The sequence below is a fragment of the Grampus griseus genome, assembly GCF_964374135.1.
Source record: "Grampus griseus genome assembly, chromosome: 7".
In the NCBI taxonomy this organism is placed as follows: Eukaryota; Metazoa; Chordata; class Mammalia; order Artiodactyla; family Delphinidae; genus Grampus; species Grampus griseus.
The window spans coordinates 599,416-627,124 of NC_139001.1; the positions used below are offsets into that span (position 1 = coordinate 599,416).

Here is a 27,709-nt window from a genome sequence, read left to right on the forward strand (position 1 = left end):
GGAGCCGCAGAGCCGTTGGAGTAACAGGTACACTTCCCGACCTCGGGGTGGTCCTCTGTCAATTCCAATGGCTCCTTTTATTGTTTGACGGATACCTTTTGTTTGAGAATACTTCATTTTATTTTCAGTTCACTAAATTTTTTCTTTAAAGAATGAGCGTTGAGTTCTATCAAATGTCTTTTCAGCATCTGTTGCGATGATTGTATCTTTGTTTCCTTTATTAATATATAAATAACAACACTCAACTTCCATTCGTAGACTCACTCCTCAATTGTGTTATAACATTCTTTTAATGCGTTGCTGAATTTGGCTTGCTAATATTTTTATTTGGGATTTTTTCACTTACATTCATACGTAAGTGTTTTTTCTTTTTTCTCTGCCAGTTCTGTGGGGCCTGCAGAGCTGGGGACACCGGTGGTCACCAGCACTTGTGACGTCACGTCTGCAGGGGTTTCTGTGGCGAGTCTCGTCCCCTTGGCTGTCCTTGTCTTCACTGTCTTCTCTTTGCTAGACTTGCCAAAGAATTGCCTATTTTCTAATCAAATATTTGCTTTGTTTTCTTTAAATTTCTTTTCTTGTACTTTCTACGAGTTAATTTTGCTATTTTTCTAGCTTATTAGCTTGAATGTGTGTTTTTTAAGCTGTTACTTAATAATAAAAGCTTGTGCAGCGTTGAGTTGTCTGAGTGCACCCGGCCACCTTCTAGAGGTTTAAACACGTGCTGCTCTGGGTGTCACGTGTTTCTAAGCAGTCTCGTTCTTCAGTTTCTGTTGTCATCTTTAATTTATTTGGGGCAGATCTTCTCACTCTCGGTTTAGATCAGGAATCCGAAAGGCTCTGCGGGTTTCTTTAGACCTTTATACCTAAGGAAGAAGAAAGGAGCCCCAGAGTTCTTCTCTTGGTTTAAAACGAAGCCACATGAGTAATTTTGCCTTTCAGAAAACAGGGATGTCAATTTAAATGTTATTAGGCCAACACATTATTAAGTAAAAGCAGCCAATCAGAAAGTATACTTTGAAGGGTTTGGGTCCAGTTCTCAGGACAGAATGCAGATCGATTTGCAGGGTGTTTCCATCTTAACAATATCAATTCTTCTGATCCACAGACATGGGATGTCTGTCCATTTACTCAGATCTTTAATTTCTTTCAACAATGTTTTTAAAATTTTATTTCATTTACTTTATTTAAAAAAAAGTTTTATTTTATATTGGAGTGTAGTTGATTAACAATGTTGTGTTCACTTCTCAACAATGTTTTATAGTTTCCAGTGTACAGGTCTTGTCCTGCTTTTGTTAAACCTCCAGTGTTTTTATATCCAGTTTCTTCTCTTTCCTGTGTTCATGTTTCATTTGCTGGAATATATTTGTTACTAATTTTTCTAGGAAGGATGTATGGCTGTTCCACTCGGAATCCTTACATGTATTAGGGTGTGTTTTTTCCCTCATATTTTAGTGGAGATGTGCCTTTTTCCTCTCAGAACGTTTTAGACACACAATGGTGTCTGTTGTCATCTACCATTACTCTGAAGTGAATTTTGCTGCCAGCAACTTGATTTTTATCCTTTCTGTTTTTGTTTTTTTTTTAATCTTCAGAATTCAGAAAGTTCACCAGGACATATTTCTCTGTGTGTGTGTGTGTGTGTGTGTGTGTGTGTGTGTGTACGTGTGTGTATGTGTGTATGTGTGTGTATGTGTGTGTATATGTGTGTGTATGTGTGTGTATTGTGTGTGTGTGTGTGTGTGTGTGTGTTCCTTATTCTTGCTTGACACTTGGTAAGACTTCAATCTAGATGTTTAGAGCTTTCTTTACCATAAGAGGATTCTCTTCTCTTGTTCCGTTATTCTTTCCCCTGAAGCTCATGTTAGGTGTGTGTGGAGGCCCTGGAGGCCGCCTTCCTTCTTGTCTCCCTGAACCTGCAGCTGGACGGGCAGCAGGCAGCTCCCTGCAAACACGCGAACTCGAGCTCTGCCGTCTGCACCGCTCCGGCCCCGCCTGACTCCATCATCCTTCCCGTGCCCAGTAACCTGGATCCTCGGGCCGTCAGCCTTGCTTCCACCCTCATCTTCTTGCTTTCCCTTGCGTCTCTCATCTGACCTGTTAAATCGTGGTGACCCTCCCCTCGAAGCATCTTCAGAGTTTGTCCACTTGTCACCACGCACATGCTGGCACCCAAGCCACCACCTTTGTTCTTCAGATTATTGTGGGGTGATTGGATATTGCAGAAGCTCCTAAGTGGTCTCCCTGCTTCTGCCTTGTGTGCCGTCACTGCCCCTCGTGCCGCCTGCTCACCACGCGCAGAATCTTCCCCCATCTTCACTCTGCCTGCAGTGCCTTCCCCTGCCCCTCTCAGAAGCCGCTGCCTCAGGAAGCCCACCCCGGCCCCCCCACCCGGCACTTCCCGGTTCAGCTGCCCTCGCTTTTCCTGACCCGCGGCGCATCTTGTGTATCGTCTGCTTCCCGGCAGATGCTGATCTCCGTGAGGGCGGGGCTCTCTGTCGTCTGGTTTGGGGTCTCCTATTGAAGTGCAGAGCAGGCCCGGCCCGCGGCCACTGCTCACCACATGCCCAGCACCCACCTAGGAGCAGGTGTTTTGTTGAGGGGCAGGGATGTCATTCATTGACCTAGAGTGTTGGTTTTCTTTACTAACGGTGTCTTTTTCTTCTATTCCACACTCCAATTGACTATCATTAGTTGACTAACACCATTTTTTCTGTATTTATCTTGTGTCCATCTGTCTTGCTGAACTCTCTTATTAGTTCTCAGGATCAACATGAATGACAGTTTTTGTTCATTTTTTCTAGTTCTCAGGCCTCTTGTTTCATTTTCTCAGCCAGGACATCCAATACTCGGTTGAGAAATTGGGGTGGCATGCGGTGCTCTGGGGAGCACCTGTCTTTCCGCAGCTCCGCCTGTGGCTCCACCGTCACCCCCATCCGCCCACTTTCTAGGTCGGGCTGGTCCAGTCAGCACTTCCGGTCGGCTACTGACTTGCTTCTCTGTCTGCTCGCGCCGGAGGGTTGTCGTTCGGTTTCTTCTTTCACGTCCCTGGGGCTCAGCGGGGGTCGGGGTGGGGATAGGGTGAAGGCAGAGCAGCAGGCTCGACGGGCTGCTGGAGGCCTGGCGGGGATGGCTGCAGTCACCTCCTCTCTGCTTTCCTCGCAGGTGGTGGTGAAGTTTATTCAGAAGGAGAAGGTTTTGGAGGATTGTTGGATTGAGGATCCCAAACTTGGGAGAGTCACTTTAGAGATTGCCATCCTGTCCCGGGTGGAGCACGCCAACATCGTCAAGGTAGAGAGCTCTTGTCACACTCGTTCTCGAGTTCGTTGTCTTGAAGGTTCCCCGGCAGGGCCACACCCAGCTTGTGTCTCTCCAGGTGCTGGATGTATTTGAAAACCAAGGGTTCTTTCAGCTGGTGATGGAGAAGCACGGCTCCGGCCTGGACCTCTTTGCATTCATCGACCGCCATCCCAGCCTCGATGAGCCCCTGGCGAGCTACATCTTCCGACAGGTGAGAGCGGGCCAGAGCCGCCCGGGGCGAGTGTGGGCTTGGCTGCCTGGGCCCAGGGCTGCAGGGTCAGTGATACACACTCCGTTCTCTCTGTGAGCTGGATCTGGCCTTCGGTTTTCGGATTTTATTGAGTAGGATATGTATTTTGAGAAGAGAATTCTATGGATGAAGCAGAGAGAGTAAGGTGGGGAAGGAAGAATGAGGCCAGGTACTATCATGGAATGACGGCAGACGTGGGTTGATGATTCAGGTTTACTTATATCCCTACAATATCCGAAGCAATCTCAAAAATGGACCAGCAGAGCTACCAGACTGGGTTTTGAGATTGTGCACTTGATCTGAATCCTCGTTCACCAATGGGAAATCATTGCTCGTTTGTACGTAGAGATCATTCTAGTGCCAGCACCATGAGGCTGTTGGGATTAAATCAGAGTGCCTCTCAGGCCCTTGTGCAGCACACACACACGAGTCCTGCACACAGGAAGTGCTTAATAAACGTAGCTGTCCAGTTAATTAGTCCACAGAGGTTGCGGTTCTGGCAATCTCACTTTACAGTGAGTATTTGTCTTGATCTCCTTGTGTCTGTCTGTGTCCTGATGTTAGTCCACTCGTTAGTTTTTGGAACGGAAGCGTGACCAGGGAAGTGGAAAGGTGTCCTATGACAGAGAGAAGTTGGGTGGCAGCGCGGGGAGGGGGAGACTGCAATTCTTGTTTTAGTTTTAATATCGTGGTAGTTCCATTCCAGACGATTCCTAGCTCCCTGGAAAAGATGGAGAGATACCTGGGACGGGGCTGTGACCAATTCACAGATTTGCTCTTCGTTTCCTGGAGCTGACTTGATTTCTAATGACAGCTTCCATGAATTGACATTTCTTCCTCAAAGCTATAAGCCCCCAGAAGTTATTGGATTTGTGAAATTAAATTTCTGAGGCACCTACTTGTAAGTTTCGGTCATCATCGTTCTGCCCGAATGTCACCTCTCCCCCCTTGCTACTTTGGAAGGTTATTTACGCATCTACTTTACTTCATGGCAAAGATTTGTTTCTGAAATCTTCATGGCAAACAGAGTGTCAGTATGACATAACATTAGGAGTCACTTATCAATAGCTGCTACCTAACCGTTGTTAATTTGGGGCGACTGATACAGGTAATTCTAGTGTTCAATACTTTTTAACTTTTGCAAGAGGTATCTATAGCCCCTTTGTAAATCTATATACATAAGTGTTGTTATATGTAAACATGGATTCAGAACTCTACAGAACTGTATTATTACATGTAAACGTGTGTATGTGCAGTGCCAGGTATTAGTGCATTGCCTCTCAGCTCCAGAGCTGTGGGTCTGCTTGGTGAACTGCTCTCCTGTGCAGCTGGGATGTTGCGGGGGGCCTGCAGGAAGAGCAGCTACTCCCATTCAGGTTCTTTACCCCTTTGTAGTTAATGAACCTTGATGAAGCCTTCCATGTTCAGATTAGTGTGTGCTTTCTGTTTCCCAACTGGAGCCTGATATGTACATGTGCATGTGTGCACGTATATGTATGTACATATACACGTAAAAGTGTATGTATGTGTGTGAGTGTATAGGCATAGACACGCACGTGTATGTCTGCACACTTGCGTGTGCGTGTGCGTGTGCGCATGCATGCTTCCTTATGTAAATGTGCAGGTATGTGTGTGTCTGCATGCGTGTGCATGCAGATATGCATTCACTCATTTAAATTTAATCAATTCAGCGTAGTTTGTCTGCCATGAACCATCGCTTCTGACTCAAGATATTCATCTGTAAATATAAAGTTGTCTCTGATGATGTAAACGACTGACTACATCCATGAAATCACTGTGTTTTTTATTTATTTATTTATTTAAAATTTTTGGCTGCGTTGGGTCTTCGTTGCTGAGCGCAGGCTTCCTCTAGTTGCGGCGAGCGGGGGCTGCTCTTTGTTGCAGTGCGTGGACTTCTCATTGCGGTGGCTTCTCATTGCAGAGCATGGGCTCTAGGCGCGTGGGCTTCAGGAGTTGTGGCACGTGGGCTGAGTAGTTGTGGCGCACGGGCTTCCTTGCTCTGCGGCATGTGGCATCTTCCCGGACCAGGGCTCGAACCCGTGTCCCCTGCATTGGCAGGCGGATTCTTAACCATTGCACCACCAGGGAAGTCCCGAGATCACTATGTTGATTGGTACAGTTGGTGTCCAAATTATGAATGGGGTCAGAAATTGTACTAATCTTCCTTAACCTTAACTGAGGTGCTGCTTTTGTTGGTCTCTGTCCCCACATGTGCAGTGCAGGCAGACAGCAGTGTGTTCTAGTAACTTTACCCTTTCACGGGGGAGACTAACGTGCTTGGCTTGTTGGAATGAAGCCCATTTCCTGGGGAGTTACTTTAAATTCACATGGTAGAGACTTCCACACATGTTGGGGAACGTATGGCTGACACTCAGTGCTGATCTTTGAGGAGCTGCCAGAGCCTTGAAGTAGGAGTTTGGAGACTTGGCTTCTGTCCCCAACTCTGCTTGAATTGCCATGTGAACTCTGGGCAGAACACTGTCCCTCACTGTGAACCAAAGGTGGTGGAGTCAGGCCTTCTGTAGGGCCACCTCCCATGCAACCAGCCCACACTCATTAAGGTGCCCACCATGTGTCTTTGTAGCTTCTGCCGTGGTCTGTCTGTCTTTCCTCCCAAGATGGTCGTTCTGTATCTGCTGAGGAGGTTTCATTGGTAGCACACAGACAGAGAACTTAAAACTCACATATTTATCTGGGAGAGGGAGGAATGGGGGTGTCAGTGAAAGAATACAAAGTTTCAGTTTTGCAGGATGAGTAAGTCCTAGAGGTCTGCTGTACGGCATGGTCCCTATAGCTAACGATGCTGCATGGTCTACTTTAAAATCTGCCAAGGGGGTAGACCGTGTCTTGGGTGTCCTTATCACAAAATAATAATAGTAATAAATAATGAAATTAAAGAAAAGAATCCTAGATCTGCGTTGCTGCCTTGTGGGCATGACGTGTGCCAGCCACACTGAGCATGCTGCCTGGAGCTGCTTTTCCTCCACACGGCTCAGCCGTGTGCGATCTGCAGCCTCCAGAGTCTTTCCTGTCACCAGTTTGTGATGAGTTAGAGAACTCTTTTGTTCTTTTTCTTTTCTTTTTTTCTTCTTAATCCTTAATTTAAATTCATGTTCTACCTGAATTGCCTTTTAAAAAGTCCCCTGTGGCCTCCTGATTTCAGCTGGTGTCAGCAGTGGGATACCTGCGCTCCAAGAGCATCATTCATCGGGACATCAAGGACGAGAACATCGTGATCGCTGAGGATTTTACAATCAAGCTCATAGACTTTGGCTCGGCTGCCTACCTGGAGAGGGGCAAGCTGTTCTATACCTTCTGTGGGACAATTGAGTACTGCGCGCCCGAAGTCCTCATGGGAAACCCGTACGTATCATGGGAGCTGCAGCCTGTTATCACACCTGCCATCAGACCTGTGGTTGGTGGGGTTTTAGGGGGAAAAATGGTTTCAGTTTGTGCCTCTTTGACGAGGGTGTTGAGTGATAAAGTATGTTTGGGAAATAAGTGGGCAGGCAGGCAGGAAAAGTAAGGTGGGTCAGGGAAGCTGGTGGGTGGAGACAGAGATTCAGTATATTATTTCCTCAACTTTTATGTTTGGAGTTTTCATATAATTAAAAGTTAAGAGAGGGCTTCCCTGGTGGTGCAGTGGTTAGGAATACGCCTGCCAATGCAGGGGACACACGGGTTCAAGCCCTGGTCTGGGAAGATCCCACATGCCACGGAACAACTAAGCATGTGTGCCACAACTACTGAACCTGTGCTCTAGAGCCCACGAGCCACAACTACTGAAGCTTACATGCCTGGAGCCCGCGCTCCGCAAAAGTGAAGCCACCGCAATGAGAAGCCCATGCACCCCAATGAAGAGTAGCCCCAACTCAGTGCAACTAGAGAAAGCCCGCGTGCAACAGTGAAGACCCAATGCAGCCAAAGATAAATAAATTTTAAAAAAAAAGAAAAGAAAAAAAAGTTAAGAGAAAGATAAAAAGAGTCCCAAAACTTGGGACTCTTCAAATTAATGAAGAGGATTTTTTTTTTTAGTTGGTTTATTTATTTTGATGACAGAACTAGTAATCTAGTCCAATAATATATTGCTGGGCTGGCCATGTAAGAAATCAAGCAACAGAAAAAGTACTAATGCAGAGGGTCCAGGCTGAAGCTGGGTCCACTCCTGGCCAGAGGTGCTGTCGCTGACTGGCCCAGCATGCGTCAGCTCGGGGCGCGCCAAGCTTCCTGTGCTGGCTGAGAGGAGCAGCAGGGGTGCAGGCCGTGTTTACATCTCTGCACCCCAGAAGCCTGTGAGCTGGAGGGGCCCGGCCTGGGCAGGGCCCGGTCTCAGGGAACTCGGGAGAGGAAGGGACACCGATGTAGCTCGGGTGCTCGTGGGCTTGCATGGAAACGGTGCTCAGTGTTTCCCCTGCGTATGCATGGATTTCTGTCTTGTCCACATGTAAACGAAGTGTGTCTGTACACATATGAAATGAAATCCAGTCAGATCCGGACCACAGGTATTATCCTGTACCACCTACACGTACTTTGGAGCAGTGTGGTTAGGACGTGTCTCTCCAGGAGGGCTTGTGGTTAGAGGGACAGACGCCAGAGCGTCGCGGGGTCCTTCACTGCCCGGTTCTACATCCCGTCCTCAGGGACCCCGCTTCCTCGCTCTTGTTTTCATGTCCTTCTACTCCAGGGGCGGCAGATCCGGCCCCCACCTGTTTTCATAACTACAGTCCTGTCGGCTCACGTAGTGTCTGTGGCTGCTTCTGTGCTGCCCTGGTGGACAGAGGCCACGTGGCCCCAGCCTGAAATACTTACTGTTTGGCGCTTTGTAGCAAAAGTTTGCTGACCCCTAGTCTATTGGATTTTTCTAGTCTATTGGATTTTTCTCTTTAGCCTCCAAAATTCTTAAAATTTCTTTTTCCAAAACATAAGTGCCACAAAACAAAAACTGCCAAATCTGATTTTCTGGCTGTAGCATTGTCTCATCCCCTCACTTCCCTGAGGTCTGTCCTCGTGGCCCCTCCCCTCCTGGCCCCTCTTCTCGCCTGGGGCCCAGCCCCCTGCCCCTACTGCCCACTGGTTTCCCGACTCCTGATGTCCCCAGGCTCTCTGTGGCTCCCTGGAAGGCAGAGGGCTCCGTCCTGGGCCCTCTTCTCACCAGTTCCTCTCAGCCACCTTGTCTACATTCCTGTTCTGCTGCAAAGACGCTGCTGCCCAAGTCTCTCGGGGCCAGACTCTCCCTCCGCCCGAGCTCCAGACCCGAGGGACCAACCGCAGTGGGCAGCACGGGGGCTGGTGCGTGGGGGCCATCAGCCTGGCTCCCGTGCCCGCCCAGCAGCAGCCTCACCTCTTCTACGTGGAACCAAGGTGATATGTATTTTGCTGGTTTGCTGTGAGGATGAGGGTTAGACCATGTACGTGCCTTGCAGAGCACCAGCATCTCACAAGTGCCCAGGAAATGGTGGCTGGGATGAGGGTGTTTGTAACCACAGGCAATAACAAAGAGCACCCCAGGGAGCTGCCTCCCTGAAGCCTGCTCCTCCAGCCGGCCGGCTGCCTGCACTCCCTCTGTCCATGCCCTTCTCACTCTCCTCTATCTATCCTGCGCCGCTGCCTTACCTCATCCTTAAGGATGCTCACCCGTGCCAGTCTCGCCTTGAGCATCCTTCACATCTTTCTGAAGCTGCCTGTGGCTCCCCAGGGCCCCCAGTGAGCCGAGTTCCTGCGGGCCTGGAACTCTGCCTGCGCTCCCGGGCCTTCTCTCCACCTCCTCCAGGAAGCCCCCGGGGAGGCACTCTGCTCTGCCCCCGTGCCATCTCCTGACTGTCTCTCAGCTGCCGAGTGGGGCTTTGCTTTTCCTCTCCCTCTGCAGCATGTGGCCGGCACCCGGCTGGGGGCGGACGGGCCGGCGCTGAGGACGTGGTCGAGGAGTGTGGCGCGTCTCCCTGGAAGCCGCTCTCGGGTGACTTGTGTGGGTGCCAGGCTCACGTGCGGGGCCGGCCCAGCGCCCCGAGTGCTTTCTCTCCTTCCTGCAGTTACAAGGGGCCAGAGCTGGAGATGTGGTCAATGGGCGTCGCACTGTACACGCTGATCTTCGAGGAGAACCCCTTCTGCGAGCTGGAGGAGGCCTTGGAGGCTGCGATAAAACCCCCGTACCTGGTGTCGGAAGGTGAGCTCGCGCGGTGGCGGGCGGACGGGCGCCGGCGTTGCACAGGCTTCCCGTCTGCGAGAGCAGCGCACCCGGGTCCGTGCCGATAGCCCAGCTCTCTCTCTAATCTCTTCTTCTCGGACTTTGATCTGAACGTAAGGACGATTTGAATATGACCTTCAAACATCACAACTTTATTTTTAGGAGAGTTTCCCTTTGGACCATAGGGCCCTCTTCTGAAGGATGCGCAAACACTAGCCGTCTCTGAGCGTGGCCGTGGCAGTGACTGTAAGGTCACCTGTCGGGGAGGGCAAAGGATGGACTTGGCCCCCCGGCCGCTCATGTGGAACCTGGGGGTTTCTGTCCCACCTCGAGCTCCCGTGAGCTGGCTCCCCCAGGGCCATGAGTGGCGGTTTGCGTCTGCAGTGAGGACCTCTGGGCGGTATGCCTGGAGTGGGACCCTCACGGCCCATACCTGGAGGTGCTCCTGGGAGCTGGACCACGGGTTCTGAGGTCTCTCAGACATTAGTGACATAGTGACATTCTGTGATGCCAGAGTAATCATTCATCGTTACAGGCAGTGAGGAGCTAAGTGCCCTCATGAATCTAGTCTGGCCTTGGGCTCTTTGCTTAGGTTAGAAGCCTGTGTCTCAGCCCGCTCGGGCGTCCATGACAGGACACCGCAGACTGGGGGCTTAAAGCAGACATTTATTTCTCAGTCTGGAGGCTGAGAGCCCGAGATCAAGGTGCCGGTAGATGCGGTTCCTGGTGGGAGCCCTGTTCCTGGCTTGCAGATGGCTGCCTTTTCCTGTGTCCCCACGTGGCAGAGAGAGGGAGAGAGCCGGCCCTCTCGTGTCTCTCCTGATAAGAGCACTGATGCTGTTGCGGGGGCCCCTCCTCATGACCTCGTCTAGCCCTCGTCACCTCCCAAAGGCCCCACCTCCTAATATCATCACACTGTGAATCTGGGTAGGGGGGTGCACAGTTCAGTCCAGAGCAGCCTAGAAGAAGATTTGTAGAGCTTTGCTAACGTTCTGGATTCCGTGGTACCACGGCTCTTGCAGCTCTGCCTACGGGGGCTGCTCCGCAGGCTCTCTCACTAGGCTCTCAGGATACTCACTTGGGCAGTGAGGCTTGGGTGGCCCTGGCTGAGGTGACACTAAAAGGAAATGGGACCCAGATCCAGACTCAAGGCTGGGGGCTCTTCTCAGAGCTCGTGCTGCCTTCCTGTGGGGACTGAGCTGGGGCTCTGCTGCCGGCCACCTCCCACCTCCGTCCTGTCACGTGATCCCTGTGTCCACAGCTCTGCACCCCCAGAGTCCCTCAGATCAGGCCCAGGTTAGGAGCTGCCACACTTGGTGTGGTGAGCAAGGTGGGATCTCGAGCTCCAAGCTTTCCTTTCAGAGGCAACAAACATCTCCCACAGCCCCTCCTGAAGCATAGCTGGGACCCCACATCCAGAACTCCCAGAGTGTTAGTTAGAAGTGGGGATCCAGAGCCACCTCCTGTCCCATCAGACCCAGGACCTGCAGTTGTGAAATGTGTTCCACCTGCCCCCAGCCTGGGTCCTCCGTCAGTCTTCTGGCCACACGCCTTTCTGTCCCCAGATCTCATGAACCTCATGTCTGGGCTGCTACAGCCTGTCCCCGAGCAGCGCACCACCTTGGAGAAGCTGGTGACAGACCCCTGGGTGACGCAGCCTGTGAACCTGGCTGACTACACCTGGGAAGAGGTGTGTCGACTAAACAAGCCAGGTGAGAGGCGAGGCCCGTGCCCCTCGGGGCTGAGGCGGTTCCCAGGCTGCTTCCCGGGTCTTGGGGAAGGGCGAGGTTCCTTCCTCTGTGCTGCCCTGGACATGAACGTCAGGGCCCAGAGCTGGCTTGTCGCCTGTGAAACAGACTCCAGAGGTCCCTGAACACCACCAGGGGCTGTGGAAGGGGGGTGCGTGCCCACGGGAGCCTCTGACAAGGAGGAAACCGCAGACGGTATTGAGGGCTGCGCCAGAGAGTTTGCGAAGTGTAGCTGGCAGTGGTCTGAGCGGGCCGAAAGGGAGGATAAGGCCCAGACGAGGAGTGCGATGGTCTGGGGGACCCCGGGGGCCCACAGCTGGGAGCAGCAGCCCCGTGTGTCTGGTCCCCGCTGCTCAGAGTGGGCAGACATTGTGGCTCTGGACGTAGAATCCCCGCGGCACCACAGCAGGGTCCAGGGAGTCTAGAACATTGCCAGTTGGGTTCTGAAGGGTTCCCCTGATGTCTTTTGCTCCTAAGAATTTCTCCAAAGAGAAGCAAAGTATTTTAGAATCTTGCTGTTGGCAGTTGACACAGTATTTTTTCTTTCTTTAGAGAGCGGAGTTCTGTCCACGGGCAGTCTGGAGCTGGAGAGCAGGAGCCCAAGTGCAGTGGCTCGGGCCCCGGAGCTGCGCAGGGCTTCATGTGCGCGGGCAGGCCCCTAAGCGCCGGGGAACCCAGCTCTCTGCTGCTCTCCTTCACTCAGGAAGTCATGTTATATTCAGGCCCCGTCCATTCAGAGGAAGTAAGTTCTCAAGAATTAGGCCCAGTGCACCGTCTAAAACCTCATATGCAAGCTTGATGAATGTTAGAACAAAAGCCAGGGATACTATATTGTTTTAGGGTTATAAAATAGACTTGGAATTCATTTTTTTCATGGCCTTGAAAAAACATTCTAGTGTTCAATTGAGTTTTGTACTATTTTTTACTATTAAAAGGCTTCTAATTGGTGAAATTCCAAAAGGCACACAAAAGGTTTTTAACCCTCTTTCTACTTTTGTATATGTGCCTGTGTTTCTGCTTCCTGACTCGGTATATGCTCCTCTGATATGAGGAATGTGTGGAACCTATTCACCAAATGACCAGACTGTTTCATTAATTTATTTCCTTGAACGTTTTCCAAATTAAAGCAACTTTGTTAGTAAGCAATTACCCTGACTTGGACCATGTGAATTCTACAGCGCTGGTATGGGAAGTACTTCATTTCTTTATTTTTCCGTTTGTGCATCTCCACTTGCCACAGCTGGAGAGAGGTTCAGCCTTGGTCAGTTTGGGGGTCCCTCCTATGGGTGAGCCCAGGGCTCTGCAGCTTGCTTGGTCTAAGGAGACTAGAGGGTGTGGTGTTTCAGGCATTGCCCTTCTCCTTGTGCACAAGCTCACCAGGGCTGGCCCACCATCTGTCTGTGCTCTGCTGTCCACCCACGACACCCTCCCAGCACTCCCCAGCCAGTCCAGGCTCCCTCCGTGACTATGTGGGGGGGCGTTCAGCTCCGACTGTCCCTCTCCCATCCCTGTTCAGGCCCCAGTGCAGCTCTCACACACTCAGAAGGCCCTTCCCCTCTAGGCTCCAGTCCATCCCCCTCTGAAACAGAGTCAGCTAGCTCAGGCACAGGAAATCCAGCCTCTATTTTGCATCTGTGTTAGAGGGGAGGGAGCGGTTGGTGTCAAAGAGAAACCTTTCATTTTTCCCCTGCTCAAATAGCAGGAAGAAAACAAAACCAAAACCAAGACCCCCCCCCCGCCGCCCCCCGCTACCCCAACCCGTGCCTTTTTCCCACGTTATCACTTTCCACAGGTGCCAGGGCTCCTGTCCCGAGCTCTAGGGAAGATGCTCAGGGGCCAGCCTGCCTCTAGTATGCTAGTGTTCATTTAAGAAGCATGCAACTGTCGTGATATTTTCAGATGCTCCGATGACAGTTAATTTGATCCTCAACTACTGGGATGCAGGATATTGCCTTCCCCTTCCTTTAGGAAGTGCTGCCTGAGTCTCCGTGATGTCTCAAGAGACTGACGAGGGACCTTCCTCCATCCGTCAGGGACAGTAAAGGCAGGGCTTTTAGAAGTGAATTTTTAAAGTGTGTAGTACGTTAATGACATTTACTCTTCAGAATCAAATGAGTCTCGTGATGTTCAAAGAACTCTTCAAGAGTGGGGGAAAAAAACACAAATGTTTTCCTATGTAGTTTTTATGATGCTTATAACACAAAAGAAGTTACAGAATGTTTCTACAGACAGGTGTGCAATGGGCCGAGAATGCAAAGTTCTAGGTCTCCAAGAACTGTTACTTCTCTATAAGAAAAAGTAATTAAAACTCATCTGATTTGATGGCAGCAGAAAGTCTGAACACTCTGAGAGTGCTCTCTGCAGAAAGAGTCCAGATAGAAAAGTTTACAGCCTCTTGCTTCTTTGGCATAATCCTTCTGTAGAAAGATTTTTAGCATCCAGTCTGGTGCCTGGCCCAGAGCTCTATAAATTGTATCCATGCAAGAATCAAGTCCTTTTTCTCAGTTCGGAAACAAGTAGATAAAACAAGAAGAAATACTTATACACTAAGGCTTGGGCTTACAATTGGTGGAATTTAGGCAGCTGAGAAAGCACACCTTTTTTTTCTTTTTCACCACTGTCCCCTTTTGAAAGATGGTTAGTGTCTATATTTGAACTGTTACAGGCCTATGTCCGAAATTTAAGAATGAATGCAAATTAGGCTGAAACATCACTGGATTTCATCCCAAGAGGAAACCAGACCTCTAAGCTGGGAGGACCCCCCCCCTTTTTTTTAAACTGTAAAGACTTCTGGAGTTCCATTGGATACTTTAAACCTCTAGAATATGTGTGTGTGTGTGGGGGGGTGTTTATCAAGAATTATAATTGGAGCTCACAAGAAGTAAGGGTGCTTGTCAAATAAGGATTGGTTGGGGTCTGAAATGGTTGCACGGTTATAAAGGGAGACCTTGAGACCAGAAGGTTGAGCTGGCAGGTGCTGTTCTGAATAGGCTGGGGGTGTCCCTGGGTCTGGAACAGTTCAAAGCTCACGTTCTCAGCGGTGCAGAGAGTGGCTGAGACCAGGTCCTCCATGGCCGCCAGACTCCATTTTGCATGCCTGAACCGATCGCTCCACTACCATTTCAACTTGTCACTAATATTCATATTGAATGCAGATTCCACACCAAATAACTATATCTGGGACCGGCTCCCTTTTACTCAGACCGCCCGGTCTCTACCTCAACGTGAACCTGCCTTGGGAGGGGCCCTGCTTTCTCCGGGGAGGTTACTGCTGGACCGCGAGGCGGTGGCCGGTTTGAGCGAGGTTACGGTTTCCTCTCACCTCCACTCTTAAGAGGAATTTTAAGGTAATGAGAAGCGAACGTATGGGGAAGGAGCTGTTCATTTGTTGCGCTAGCCGAGAGCTCTAGAAAGCGGAAACCCGGGCAGCGGAGGCACCAAGCAGAGAAGGCGCGCTCTCCGCGCCCAAGGTGGCGGCGGGCCCAGGCCCCAGAAACCGGCCCAGCACCGGACACCTGCGGACAAGGGCTGGGCGGAACTGCTTCCCGCGCCTTCGCGCTGCCGAGGGGAAGGGCGGAAGCGGCGGACCCGGGAGACGGCTGCTTCCGGCGTCAGCGGCGCTGCCGCTGCCTTCGCGCTATGGCTGCGTTGGGTCGGCAGGTGAGGGGGAACCGCGAGCAGGGGCTCCTGGAGGGTCGTAGAGGCCGGCGCACGCCGACCTGGTGCCGCACCCTGATCTGCGGCGCTCTCCGCTCCGCCAGTGCGGCTTTATCCCACTTTCACCCCGCCGGCGCTGGGCCGACCCCGCGAGCGGACCCCAGACAGGGCGAGAGCGGGAGGCGGGAGCAGCGAGCGGGTGGACTTGACTGGCTGGCGGGGGCGCGGCGGCCGAGGGCGCTGGGGAGGCTTTGGGACGGGCCGTGAAGGGCGGTTGAGTGGGGATGTGGGCCTCGTTCGTTACGCGCCAGCCTGAACCCTGGAGAGTTCTGAAGTCAACGGGAGTAGTTTGCCTGCAGGCTACCAGGATTTCTTTTGTGGAATGAATTTACGTGAATCTGGAGACTCACGTGAGGTCCAGATTTTTCAGGTGTGGGTACCACCTTGGACCCCCAGAGTTGGCACGGAAGTCGCTTTAAGTTACAGACATTTGAGATTTAGCAGATACAGAAAGAAGCCTTCTTGGGGCGGCCCTTATCGCGCTAAAAGCAGAACTTTCTGGGAGCGAGGGCGCCACAGATCCTTTCTCCTGGGGAGCTTTACGGCCAGGAAGGAAAAAAGAGAGGGAGGACGACGTGTATCTACATAAGCAAACATCATCACAGACTTCCTGGGCTCCCATTTGCTCGCCTAGGAGCCCACCACCCATTTGCTCCAGTTAGCCCCCAACTGCAGCCATTTAGGGAACCAGCGCTTGTGAGCCACCACATGCATATAAGTAAACCTTTTCTTCTGCCTGCTAATCTTCCAGTTAAATTTGCAGGCCCCCCAGGCACTGAGAAGGTGGAGGAAACCCGCCCCCCCGTACTTTACCCGGTGGCGTTGAAATAGTTCTCCCCTGTCCCCCTTGTCTGTGTCTCCTCAGTTATAGCAGCAACAGCTCATCTCTGTGCTTCTGCAGTTCTCTGTTCTCTGTACGTGAACGTCTTTCTCTGTAGGCTTTTTAAGTTCAGGTATGACTTTGCGGATTGCTTGTAAAAACTTCTGTTTGTGTAGGACCAAGGCACTAAATGCCCTGCCTCAGAAATCCCGAGGTGTCCATTATGTGGGAGCGGTGAGGAATTAATTCCCTTTGGGGGCTGTGTCTTACAGGTCTTGGATGGGCACCGCCTGATCCCCCTCACCTGGTCCCTTATTGCTAGGCAGACTACTCGGCTTGGAGGACAGAAGAGGACGACTGCTTTTTTGCTGCGTAAACCGACAACGGTCTCCAGCGGGGGGGGCCTCGGGGAGTCACCCTCTGTTGAACCCCAGAAGTACGCGCAAGAACCAGAGCACAGGACGGGGCTGACTCAGTGCCTCCTCGAGAAGCAGAGGACGGCTGTGGAGCGAGAGAAGGTCGTCAGTTCCCTCCTGGACATGGGTTTCAGTGATGTCCATGTTAACGAACTGCTCAGTATACAGCCAGGCACCCACCCTCAGCAGTTGCTGGATATCATTTCAGAATTAATACTCCTGGGTCTGAATCCAGAGCCTGTGTGTGTGGCCTTAAAGAAGAGTCCTCAGTTACTGAAACTGCCTGTCATGCACATGAAGAAGCGCTCCAGTTACCTGCGAAAGCTGGGGCTTGGAGAAGGTATGAGAAGGTGTAGATTTTATATAGAGAGCTGAGGAGTCAGAGATGGGGAACGAATAGCCTGGTGAGGTCGATTCGGGGAGGTTTCTGGGGGAAGGCCTTTGAGAGGAATGTGTGATTTGGCTTGGAGGTGAGGAAGCAGAATGAGCTCCGCAGAGGGCATTGCAGGAGGGAGGGGGACTGAGTGACCGACCCAGGCTCGTGTCTGGCGTGTTCACTGGAGGCTCTGGCATCTAGAACGGTGCTGGGCACGTGGTGTTGGTTTATGTGCAGGTATGTTGCCCTTTGATGCCGAAGCTGACTTGGAGTGGGCTTAGTGCTTTGTGTCTGTGTGATGGGAAGCCAGAGAGACAAAGTTCCCTGTAGAGGCTTGGATTCCAGTCAGGTGTCTCGATTTACTGTGGAATGTGAGATCTGCCCAGATTCCTGGGACACTGGTGGAGTGAAGGCAAAAAGAGCCACCATCCCCACCCCCACAGGATTCGAGCCCCGGGAGCCCTAGAAGTTCACTGGATCTCTTTACGGGCCTTCTGGGGGGTGGGTGGCGTGAGCAACTCCTAGGACCCCTGCCTGCTTTGATCAGAGGAATGCCACTCTTTTGTTTATTCTTGCCTCTTGCTGGTGAAATATTGTCGGGTGGGGGAGAGGGAGAAAAGGTTTGGGAATTCAGATTTCAGAGGATCTTTACGGTCTCCTTCTCTAGAAAATGAGCAAAAGATAGTGGTGTGGGGCTTCCCTGGTGGCGCAGTGGTTGAGAGTCCGCCTGCCGATGCAGGGGACACGGGTTCGTGCCCCGGTCCGGGAGGATCCCACATGCCGCGGAGCGGCTGGGCCCGTGAGCCATGGCCGCTGAGCCTGCGCGTCTGGAGCCTGTGCTCCGCGGGAGAGGCCACAACAGTGAGAGACCCGCTTACCGCAAAAAACAAAACAAAACAAACAAAAAGATAGTGGTGTGTGTTTCTCTTAACAGATTACCTATCGCAGTATAATCTAAAAAGCTAAACTTAGCACCTTACATGCAGCGGTTATATCAATAAATTAACAAGCTCAGCGTGGCCTTAAGCTGCAAAGATGAAGACTAAATTCCTGAAATTCATTCCTGACACGTTTTATCAAGACACTGACTGGCTCACCTGTTAGGAAGATTTTAATTAACAGTTTAAATAAGTGGTTCTAAGTTTCTAGGTACTAAATTTTACTCAGTTACCTGTAGGAAGACCATATGCCCTAATTTGCCTGGGAGAGTCTCAGTTTATACCAGTTATCCTAATGCAGTTACTAATAGGGACTCTGTCACTGAGAAGCACCGTAGTGTGGATAAAATATATGGTCACCCACTAACCAGGAGATCACCAGTCTCTGTGGTTGTGTGTCATGATTCTTGTGGTTATTACATTAATTATTAGAGCGGAACGCCCTTTCATTGAGTTCAGGCTCCTCAGTCTTAAGAATGTTGGTTGTGAATATTTCAAGGGCTATTTTATCATAGAAGGAAACATGAACCCAAAGCCCTGATATGGGGGAAGCTACTATCCCATCTTACTGTCTGAGCTTTCCAGTAAATCCCTGTGAAAGTCTTTTCTAGGTGAGAAGGGCAAGAGGAGACCTAGAATATGAAGTAGGTGCCTTTCAGCTGTGAGGCCAGAAAGAGGCCTCTTGATACCAGGAGGGAGGGTTGGCGAGTCTGAGAAGTGAGAGGGAGTCAGTGGGGAGATGTCTCATTCTGGCCCATCCCATTTCCACGACGCTTCTGGGAAGACGTTATCTGAAGCTGGCACTCCTTCTGTGGAGGAGAGGATCCTTGTTTGATTTTTAAATGCTGGCTTGTATTGGGTGTGGTTGGCCACTTGGGCTTCTGGAATATCCTAAAATTATGTACTTGCCCTTTTTTACGTTCTTCAGGGAAATTAAAGCGGGTGCTTTACTCTTGCCCTGAAATTTTCACCATGCGTCAGCGGGACATTGAGAGCATCGTCGGGGTTCTCAAGGAGAAGTGCCTTTTCACGGTAAAGCAAGTCACCGAGATTTTGCACAGATGCCCCTGTGTTCTTCGGGAGGACCCTGGTGAACTGGAATACAAATTCCAGGTGAGAATTCCTGGTGGTGTGATTAGTAACAGCAAGTTTTCGAGTGTAGTCAGGGTTAGCTGACTCGCGGGGGCGAGTGGATGAGGTGAAAGGCCTAGACCCTCTTTGCTTGCACCAGCCAAAGAGAGTTCGGTTTTCGTTCTTCACTTCTTTACTACAGGTAAAAAAAACCTCTTTTGCAACTTTTCTGCCATTAATAACGGATGACCCAGGTCTATTCTTAGAATCCTAATGAGGCCTCTGCTTAAAATACTTAATTTAAAAATAGCTAGAACCTTCCTATCTTTAGAACCTATTTTGCATGTTGATCTTAGAAACATAATTGTGAAGGGTGTCCTAATTTTTTGGTAACAATTATGATGGCTTAGGTCAAATCCTAGATGTTTTCTGAATTTTTTGCCTATTTTTTCCATACTCATAGTTTTCCTTACCCCATGAAGAAAAATAGAACTTAATTTCTCCCTCCTGCCCTTTATTTTCTGCTGCATTTTTCTCGATATGAATTTGAAAATGCTTTGAAAGCCATCACGCAGGTGTCGGGATCGTAGTGTTCTGCCGTCGCTAGTGAGGCAGGTCTCTCCCAGTGCTTTTGGACAGTTCAGTTCACTGCGCCTTAGGAGCCTACAAAGCTTTCTGCAGCTGCACTTCCTAACCATGCTGTCTCCAGTATGCCTATTTCAGGATGGGGATTAAACATGTGGACGTGGTGAAGACCGACTTCCTGCAGTACTCCATGACCAAGACCAAGGAGAGGCACATGTTCCTGGAGCGCCTGGGCCGGTACCAGACCCCCGACAAGAAGGGGCAGACGCTGGTCCCCAACCCTTTACTCAAGGACATCCTCAGGGTTTCAGAAGCTGAGTTTCTGGCCAAGACAGCCTGTTCTTCTGCTGAGGAGTTTGGGGTTTTTAAGGAACTCTTGGCCCGGGAGGAGGAGGAGTCTGAGGGCCGAATGGCTGATGCCGGAAGCCCGGAGGAGGCGGGGCCGTGACGGACGGACTGGAGTGCAGAGAAGCCCAGACGGATCGGAGGGTGCTGTAGTTCCCTCAAGGTTTTTGGGAACTTCACTTGGATCTTCTCAGGTTATTTTTCATTCTCAAACTGGTCTTTTGATAAAAAATTAATTGGAAATCACCTGAGAAGTAGACTAAGAAGCAGATGCATTGGTTTGATCTGCCATCAGGTTCAGGGGGGAGGGCCCTGTTCCATCCTGAGTAAAAGGCTGACTTTGAGCCTCTAGATCGTGGGGGGGGGGGGCTCGACACATCGACGTTCGGTCTTACTTTTTCTCTCCCATCTGTGTTGGTGACAGTCCCGTGACAGTGGGGGATGTTTCTTCTGGTTCAGGAGTCATTTTACATCCTCCTCATGACAAAGACAGAGTTCTGAGAAGACAGCGAGCTTTTAGGTTATCACAGCACTTTATTTTATGAAAACAAGGAACAGGTTTTCCACAAAAATTCTCAGGTTTTCAGTTCAAAAATAGCTTATGGTTTTGTAATTGCAGTCATTGTACAGCAGAGTAAAAGGAAGTTGATTAGTGATGTATGGTTTTGTTCTGCACAGCTTCTTAACGCCAGCAACGCGGGGAGGGCGCTTTTTGCATCTTTGTGAAGAGCAGGCCCTGACTCTGACCACCGGCGGAGTTTGCTTTCACGCCAGCTCAGGCCCAGGGGGTTGCGTCCAGGCCTGACGTCTCTGGCGTCCGTGGAGTTCTGACCTGGAGCCAGGGCCACAGGTCTGGGCTTGGTTTCATTTCAGGGAGCTCTCCGTGACACCAGAGGTGGTGGAAGGCCCCTTGGGGAGGCCAGTGGGTCTGAGGAGTGACTTGAAGAGTTGGGGTTGGGGAATGGGCTTGGATGTAAGCCAGGGGTCATCTCTGAGGTAGAGGTACAGCCCTGATGGCGTGAGCTCTGCGAGGGATGGGAAGATGGGTGATTCCTAGAAGGTTCTGGAGATTCCTTTCTTGGGGGCAGCTGGCACAGGATTGATGCTGCAGAAGACATTTTTGGTGATGTGCCCAAAACTCAGGTCTTTACAGCATTTTAACAGCTACACACGAGACTCCTGGTGCTTGGCCTCGCTTTTCTTGCAGAGACCACGTAAGTCCTGTCAGGTGGCGGTTCTCACCTGGGGGTGATCTTGACAACAGGGAACACCTAGCAACATCTGGGGACATTTCCCATCTGGTTGTTAGGACCAGGAGGGTGTGCAGTTGGGGTCTAGTGGGGTCTAGTAGGTCGAGGCCAGGGCTGCTTCTAAACATCCTACAGTCACAGGACAGGCCCACGACAGGGTGAGCCAGCCCAGAGACAGCAGCGCCAAGGCTCAGACACTGCTCTCAGGCCCCATTTAGCAAAACGCGACCGTGTTTATTCGTGAGGACTTAAGATTTTAAATGGGCTTACATCTGTTTCTCTTTTATTTAAAAGTAAAGTAAATAGCTGATTTTTAAAGAGAGTTCCTGTCTCCTCTGTACTGGGGTTCTCTTGGTAGGTTTGAGCTGTGTTTTACTGCGGGTAGGTTTGAGCTGTGTTTTATTGCGGGTAGGTTTGAGCTGCATTTACTGAGGTGTAGATGCTTTTGCTTTCTCCAGGCTCATATTCGAGCATGACTGCAAAGAGAAAAACTTTTTTTTGCAAAAGCACAGTAGCTCAGTGAGTCCCTCCACACGTGGGCCGACATCAGGGGCAGTTGTTGGCCAGTGGCAGGAGTTCCAGCCCAGGGAAGGTGCTGGAGGTTGGCTGACACCGGGTGGAGCCCTTGCCTGTTGGTGTGGCTGGTGGGTGAGCAGCAGGGTGCCGCATAGCTTTCCTCATTTGCACCCGTGTCAGTCCTTGTGCAAGGGGAAAAGGGAGGTTTTGTCTTTACTGTCTTAGCCATGGGCAGAATGATTTGAAAGTAAAGAGATTTCATTTTTCATTTACTCTTGTGTTTTGTGGTCTCCGGGTGGCTGGCACGATCCCTGGAACCTAGGGTGTTGCTCTTGTGCCCCCCAGTCGGGACTAACAGAATCTTAAATCTAAGCTCGATTACGTGGTTAGTTGATCCAAGTTTTGATTAGCACAAGGCTAACTCGGCAACTCAGGATCGCTCCTTTCTTTTCGACACAGAAATGTGTATGCGCCTGGCAATGTTTTGATTCCATTTTTGCTAATTTTTTGGGGTGGACCTTGAGTATCTCCAAGGAAGACGTTAGAGTTTTAAGAAGGAGCCGTGTGGAAAAAAGCAGTGGCTCATTTGTAATGTTTCAAGGATGAATTATAATTCCTTTAGCATCAGGAAGTCTTTCACTAGATGTTTAACTTATAAAACATCAAAATGGGTTAATCATAAGAAAACACAGCACCAAGCTCAGGATTCAGTAGACTGTTTCTTGTAGAAACAAGGGCTTCTAAGCTAAAGACTGGAACACGTTACATTTGCCTCGTGGCTGAGGGGCTTGAGGTTATTAACATGGCAGTAGAGGGTTTCGTCTTCTTTCCAGTGATATCACTTGATCTTGCTGTTTGCTCGTGACGCTGTAGCCTACACAGAAGCACAGTGACAGGTCCCAGTGCCACAGCAGAGGTCAGCAGTACGTGTTTATGTATGTGGTTTTCTCTCGATTCTCCCAGTGTCAGAGCCCCTGGACTGCACTCAGCTGTCTTCTCCAGGTGGGCCTTGGAGACTGGGGACCTTCTGGAGTACAGTAGAGACTTCTCGAAATGACTATTCCTCCTTGCTGAAAATGACAGAATGCATAATACACAGACATATGCACACAAAACTTTAATAAAAATAAAAAGCCTAAAATATAACTCTGTAAAAAAATTTTTTTTATAAAAGATGAAAGGAAGAGCCCCTTTCTGTGGCTGTGGTGCTGACTCAGGGCAGAGTCAGTGGAAGATGCACGGGGCCTGAGTTCCAGTCTGGGCCAGCGGCTAAAATGTTCGGCACGCTAGAGGTGGGCTGGGCTTCTCTGGTTTTCAGCTCATTTGCAGGGAGAAGCAAGCGCAGCTTAGAAGCGTGCTAGAGAGCAGGCGTGGCAGGATGACGCGGCGATCTGTGTGTGAAGGAGGAGCGTGTGGAACACGGTGCTCACTACCTGAGAGCCCCACACAGCGTTATTTGCGTCCTGGACTAAGAGAAGCCCTAACCAGCATCGCGCTCAGGCTTGTGGGAGGAGCCCTGGCTGGACTTGGTAGAGGTGCTGCCTTGGCTTTCCAAGTGGGGTCTGAAACCCTTGAGGTTTCCATGAAACCCTTGAGGTCTTTGGTGCCTTGGTGGGACTTGTCATCCAGGGGAGAGGCCAAAGCCTATGACCTCGAAGACCAGGGATTAACCCAGTGTGGTGCATGGGCCAACTTGGCCCTGCCTGTTTTTGTAAATAAAGTTTTATTGGAACCCAGCCACGCCTGGTCAGTCACAAGTCTGTTGGCTGCATTTGTGCTACCACTGCAGAGCTGAGTCATTGCCACAGAGACCATAGGGTCCTCAAAGCCAGGAATACTGTCTGACCTTTGCAGAAAAGGTTGTAGGTAAAAAGTGTTTAAACTCCGTCTTAGTGTTATCATTTTCTCTCTCAGAGTCAGCTGGTCCGTATGATGGAGCAGTAGCCTGCGAATGGTCAGCATAAATAATCTGCTGGCGGAGGAGAGCCGGGCGAAGTGCTTGCAGCGTGGCCTCATCTCTGCCCCTTCCTCCCAGCCCCACCATCTCTGCTTTGGAAGCTGTTGAGAGCAGTTCCTCAATTTTGTTGCTAGCTCTCAAAGGGAGAACGCTTTCTCTGACTTTGGAATCTGAGAACGGGTTTCTGAAGGTTGCAGAAGCGTTCCTGGTGGACAGCCTTGCCATCCAGGGCTAACGTGTGCGCCGTGGGTGCGCATTCTCCCTAGGAGACGGCAGCCTGGGCTACGTCAGGTGTGGGTTCTGTCCCGGAGGTCTCCCTGGTCGTGGCTGGTTCTTGCCTGGCCTGGCCATCTGTCCTCCAGAGGCCAGAGGAGAGAAGCCACTCAGGGCACCGACTCCAGCCAGGACCTTGTTCTCAATCCATTTTAGACCTCGTCTTCCTGGGCTTTAGAAACTCGTGAGGTTGATGGAGCATTAACAAGAGCATCCTGATCCTTAGAAGAGAAAACAGACCAGGGCGTGAGGAGGATGGTGGTGGTACCCATTCCGCTTTACAGCGGCGGCTCCCAGGTTGCTGCCCCCGGAGTACCTGAAGAGCTTGCCACGTCAGAACTGTGAAGTTTGTTCCCTGTGACATGGCAGTGGGTGCTGGGGGGCAGGCTCGTGGAGGACTGACTATACCCCCCAGTGGTGGGGACATGTGGGCAGCACTGCAGCTTCAATTTGAAATCTGCAGGCTGCAACCCCCTTCATTTGGTGCCGCCTTGGATCTCTTCTCTGAAGGCGTATGGGCTGTCCCTGGTCTCTCTCGACTGAAATGAATTCTTGCACTTTGTTCTTGGGGGTGTGTGTGTGTGTGTGTGTGTGTGTGTGTGAATTTTTCCTGCTTATTTGTGTTTTCTCCATTGTCTGAAGAATGGGTATCCTAAAAGCCAGTATTTGATAATTTAACAGTTGAGGGTTTCTGATGTGTTTTTATAGAAATGGATTCATTGAATGAGTTTAAAAATACATATATTGGGCTTCCCTGGCGGCGCAGTGGTTGAGAGTCCGCCTGCCGATGCAGGGGACACGGGATCGTGCCCTGGTCCGGGAGGATCCCACATGCCGCGGAGCGGCTGGGCCCACGAGCCATGGCCACTGAGCCTGTGCGTCCAGAGCCTGTGCTCCGCAACGGGAGAGGCAAGAGTGGTGAGAGGCCCGCGTACCGCAAAAAAAAAAAAAAAAATATATATATATATATATATATATAAAAATCTTTCAGATGACTTATTGCAATATAAATGTTTCACACCCCAGTTATATCTGTGGGTGGTGAATTGCTTGCAAGCCTTGGAGTGCATGTTTTGGGTATGTGGTGGCGGCGGGGGGGGGGGAAGTGATGCCTTTGAGTAGGTGGGACCTGAACGCAGAGACTTTTGATGGGAACTGAACGCCTGAGGTCACACGTTCTCGCTCACGTGCCGCTGCCCAGCCTGTGGGTCCCAGCCTCTGCTTTCCCTGCTTGGTTGGTGAACATTCTGCTTTAGTGTCAGCCTATACCTGCGAAGCTCTTTTGCTTCTGGTTGTTTATAAAGGTCTCTGAGTAACATTTCTTCTTCATCTCCTCAGCCATATAAAAAAATGTAGCCTGTTTGTGAAGCTGCTTGGTACCCAGGAGTCTCACTCCTCTCCTACACCACCAGGAAGATGGGCTTCTAGGCTCCTTTATGGAGCTCGAGTGGTGAGCTGTCCTGGGTCAGCCAGAATACCTCTTTCATTCCCAGTGCGTCACGTTGATAAGAAATTGTGTCGGGCTGTGGCTTAGCCTAGTATCTTGCAAATTATCGTGAAGGTTTCCACAGAGCGTGCGTGTGAGGGGGTGGGAGTCACATGGGCTGACCTGCCACAGAGGTTGGGAAATGCTGGATTAAGCAGGAATAGCGCTAGAAAGCTTCTTCCGTTTCAGGGTTTCTGAATGCTCAGGAGGCCTGTGTTCGTTGGCACTCTCCCAGTGAGGGGGTCTCAGGACTTACCCAGAGTTATGTGATCAAGGCCGCACGCCCTTTCTCAGTGGACTGCCATTTAGGGTCTGGAAAGCACTCCTAGAATTCCTCTGCCTTCTGGCATCCCAGGCCCCTCCCACTGTACCCCCTCGCCTGCCCTCCCAGCAGCCCCTGTCAGTCCCACCTCCCTCTAAGAGCTCACCCGCCCCCTCCATTGCCATTGCTGATGACTGGGGAAGGGGTTTCTCTGCCCGTTGAGATAGAGTGGGACTCGATGTATCAGACCAAGTTTATGTCTCTTGGGAGGCCTTCCGTAAGTATTATTTTTCTCACCCATTTTACCCCCCTTAGGAAGTTCTGAAACCTTCTGGTCTGAGTTTATGACACAGAGCACACACTGGGCTTTCTTCTCAGGGCTCCACAAGGAGACAGCAGCCCTCCTGAGGGCCGCGTGCTGGGGTGATGTCCCTCAGACTTCCCAGCAGCTCTGCTGGCTGTGGGAACGTACCTTAAGATTTCTTCAGTGTAGGACTGTTACTTTGTTTCCTGAAATAATTAGAGAAATGCGGTTTATTAAAAAGAAACCTGTGTCCCTGTAACTCTGCAGCTTCCTCGGCCCAGGCTGCCTGCTGTGATCCTGTCTTGTCTGTAGGTCACATGTGTTCCAGTTTGGGGAGTGTGGTAGTGAGACACTGACACAGGGATGAACGTTTGAGTCTGTGTGTGTCCACCTGGCTTGGGGTGGGAGTTGTGGAGTGATGAGGAAGGCTGCCTGGCTGGGTGTGAGTCATGGAGAGTGAGAGGGCGTGTGGAGGATGGGTGATGGGAGACAGGTGATGCGCTTAGGTAAGGCAGGGTGGGTTTTTCCTTGACTCAGAAACGCAAGACCTGGTGCATGTGGTGACTGGTCTATGGAGAATGTGACTGAGCTTTGGACTCTGCTGTCTGTACTCAGGCAGTGCATTATATAATAATCTGTGACTACCTTGAGCCCTTTGGGGAAAGAACCTGGGTGAGAGTGAATAAAAAGTAAATAGAGATTTACTGTATTTATATAATTGGACCTGTCAGTAACACTTCCCAATACTAGTGCCAGATACTGTGTGAACGTGCATAACCAGAGTGACCCCCCCCCCCAGCACCACCACTCAACCTCCCTCCAGCACCTGCCCTGTGACCTTCCCAGCACCCACCATGTAACCTCCCCAGCACCCACTCTGTGACCCCTACCAGCATCCACCATGCCCAGCTGTACCCATCTGTGTGCGCTCACGTGTACACATGTGGGCACACAGTTCCTTAGCATAGCCGGGCTGCACATCTTGGCAACCTGGCTCAGCCATGGCCTGTGGCATCCCACAGCCCCAGTCACCAGGGCCACCTGTGGCCGCCTGCAGGGCACAGCACGGGCCTCCTCCCTGGGACGCACCTGTCTGGGGTCCTGGCACGCGTGCTCTCACAGCTCTCTTTGAAACAGGTGTCTGGATGCACTTTGTAGACTCTTTTATACCTGCATCACAGGAAAGCTCAGTGAAGCCGGAAACTGAGCAGAATGTTGCCCAACCCCTTCACCTAGGCTACACAAACCTACAGGTAGCTGTACAGGTGTCTGAGGGAGGGCTATTATTCTCCTGATAAAACTTTACCTCCTGTGGATGTATTAAAATGTCCAACATAAAAATCATGTAATTGAAAAAAATGACTTTATCAAGGTATGATTTATGTAAAATAAGATACACTCATTTTAAGTGTACATTATGATGAGTGTTGACAAAGTGATATACAGTAAGAGATAAAGTGTGCTGGGACTTCCCTGGTGGTTCAGTGGTTAAGAATTCGTCTTGCAACGCAGGGGACTCCGGTTCGATCCCTGGTCGGGGAACTAAGATCCCACATGCTGCAGGGCAGCTGAGCCCGCGCTCTGCAACTACAGAGCCCATGCATTCTGGAGCCCACATGCCACAGCTGGCGAGCCCGCGTGCCAGCCCATGCACAACTGGAAAAAAGCCTATGCACTGCAATGAAGAGCCTGCGCGCCACAACGAAAGATCCCGAGTGCCCCAACTAAGACCCAATGCAGCCAAAAAATAAACATTTTTTTAAAAATGTGCTATTTCAAAGACATGTCTTGCTTGAGACAGGCTACTTGGCTCCGAAGCCTTGAGACAATGTGACTGCACTCTTACGGGCAGTTGATGGAGAAGTTTGAGAAGCCTTGGAGATGCAGGCATTA

The 27,709-nt window shown here is 50.7% G+C and overlaps 3 protein-coding genes across 3 annotated transcripts in view; 2 read left to right on the forward strand and 1 right to left on the reverse strand.

Moving 5' to 3' along the window:
- The window catches only part of PASK (PAS domain containing serine/threonine kinase), a gene marked incomplete at its 5' end in the record, with an annotated part of 28,664 nt that extends 16,089 nt beyond the window's left edge, over positions 1–12,575 (forward strand). The window contains 6 exons of the mRNA XM_082658688.1: positions 3,163–3,288; positions 3,374–3,508; positions 6,732–6,931; positions 9,568–9,731; positions 11,228–11,464; positions 12,053–12,575. Coding sequence (XP_082514814.1) covers positions 3,163–3,288; positions 3,374–3,508; positions 6,732–6,931; positions 9,568–9,731; positions 11,228–11,464; positions 12,053–12,162 — 972 coding nt within the window. The 3' untranslated portion in view covers positions 12,163–12,575. The remainder of the gene's footprint in view (positions 1–3,162; positions 3,289–3,373; positions 3,509–6,731; positions 6,932–9,567; positions 9,732–11,227; positions 11,465–12,052) is intronic.
- A 2,533-nt stretch (positions 12,576–15,108) lies between these two features.
- Positions 15,109–23,956, forward strand: MTERF4 (mitochondrial transcription termination factor 4). The gene is made up of 4 exons (XM_082658232.1): positions 15,109–15,160; positions 16,310–16,793; positions 18,696–18,880; positions 19,548–23,956. Exons 1-4 carry the CDS (start codon positions 15,140–15,142, stop codon positions 19,869–19,871), a joined length of 1,014 nt encoding a protein of 337 aa, XP_082514358.1. The 5' UTR covers positions 15,109–15,139; the 3' UTR covers positions 19,872–23,956.
- Positions 23,857–27,709, reverse strand: part of SNED1 (sushi, nidogen and EGF like domains 1) — a gene marked incomplete at its 5' end in the record, with an annotated part of 90,923 nt that continues 87,070 nt past the window's right edge. The window contains 3 exons of the mRNA XM_082658233.1: positions 23,857–23,985; positions 25,985–26,022; positions 26,906–26,986. Of these exons, the coding sequence (XP_082514359.1) occupies positions 25,986–26,022; positions 26,906–26,986 (118 nt within the window). The 3' untranslated portion in view covers positions 23,857–23,985; position 25,985. The remainder of the gene's footprint in view (positions 23,986–25,984; positions 26,023–26,905; positions 26,987–27,709) is intronic.

Coding starts and splice junctions, on each gene's coding strand:
- MTERF4 (XM_082658232.1), top strand. CDS start 15,140: ATGGCTGCGTTGGGTCGGCAG. Junction 16,794..18,695: donor AAAGCTGGGGCTTGGAGAAG/GTATGAGAAGGT, acceptor TACGTTCTTCAG/GGAAATTAAAGCGGGTGCTT. Junction 18,881..19,547: donor AACTGGAATACAAATTCCAG/GTGAGAATTCCT, acceptor TGCTGTCTCCAG/TATGCCTATTTCAGGATGGG.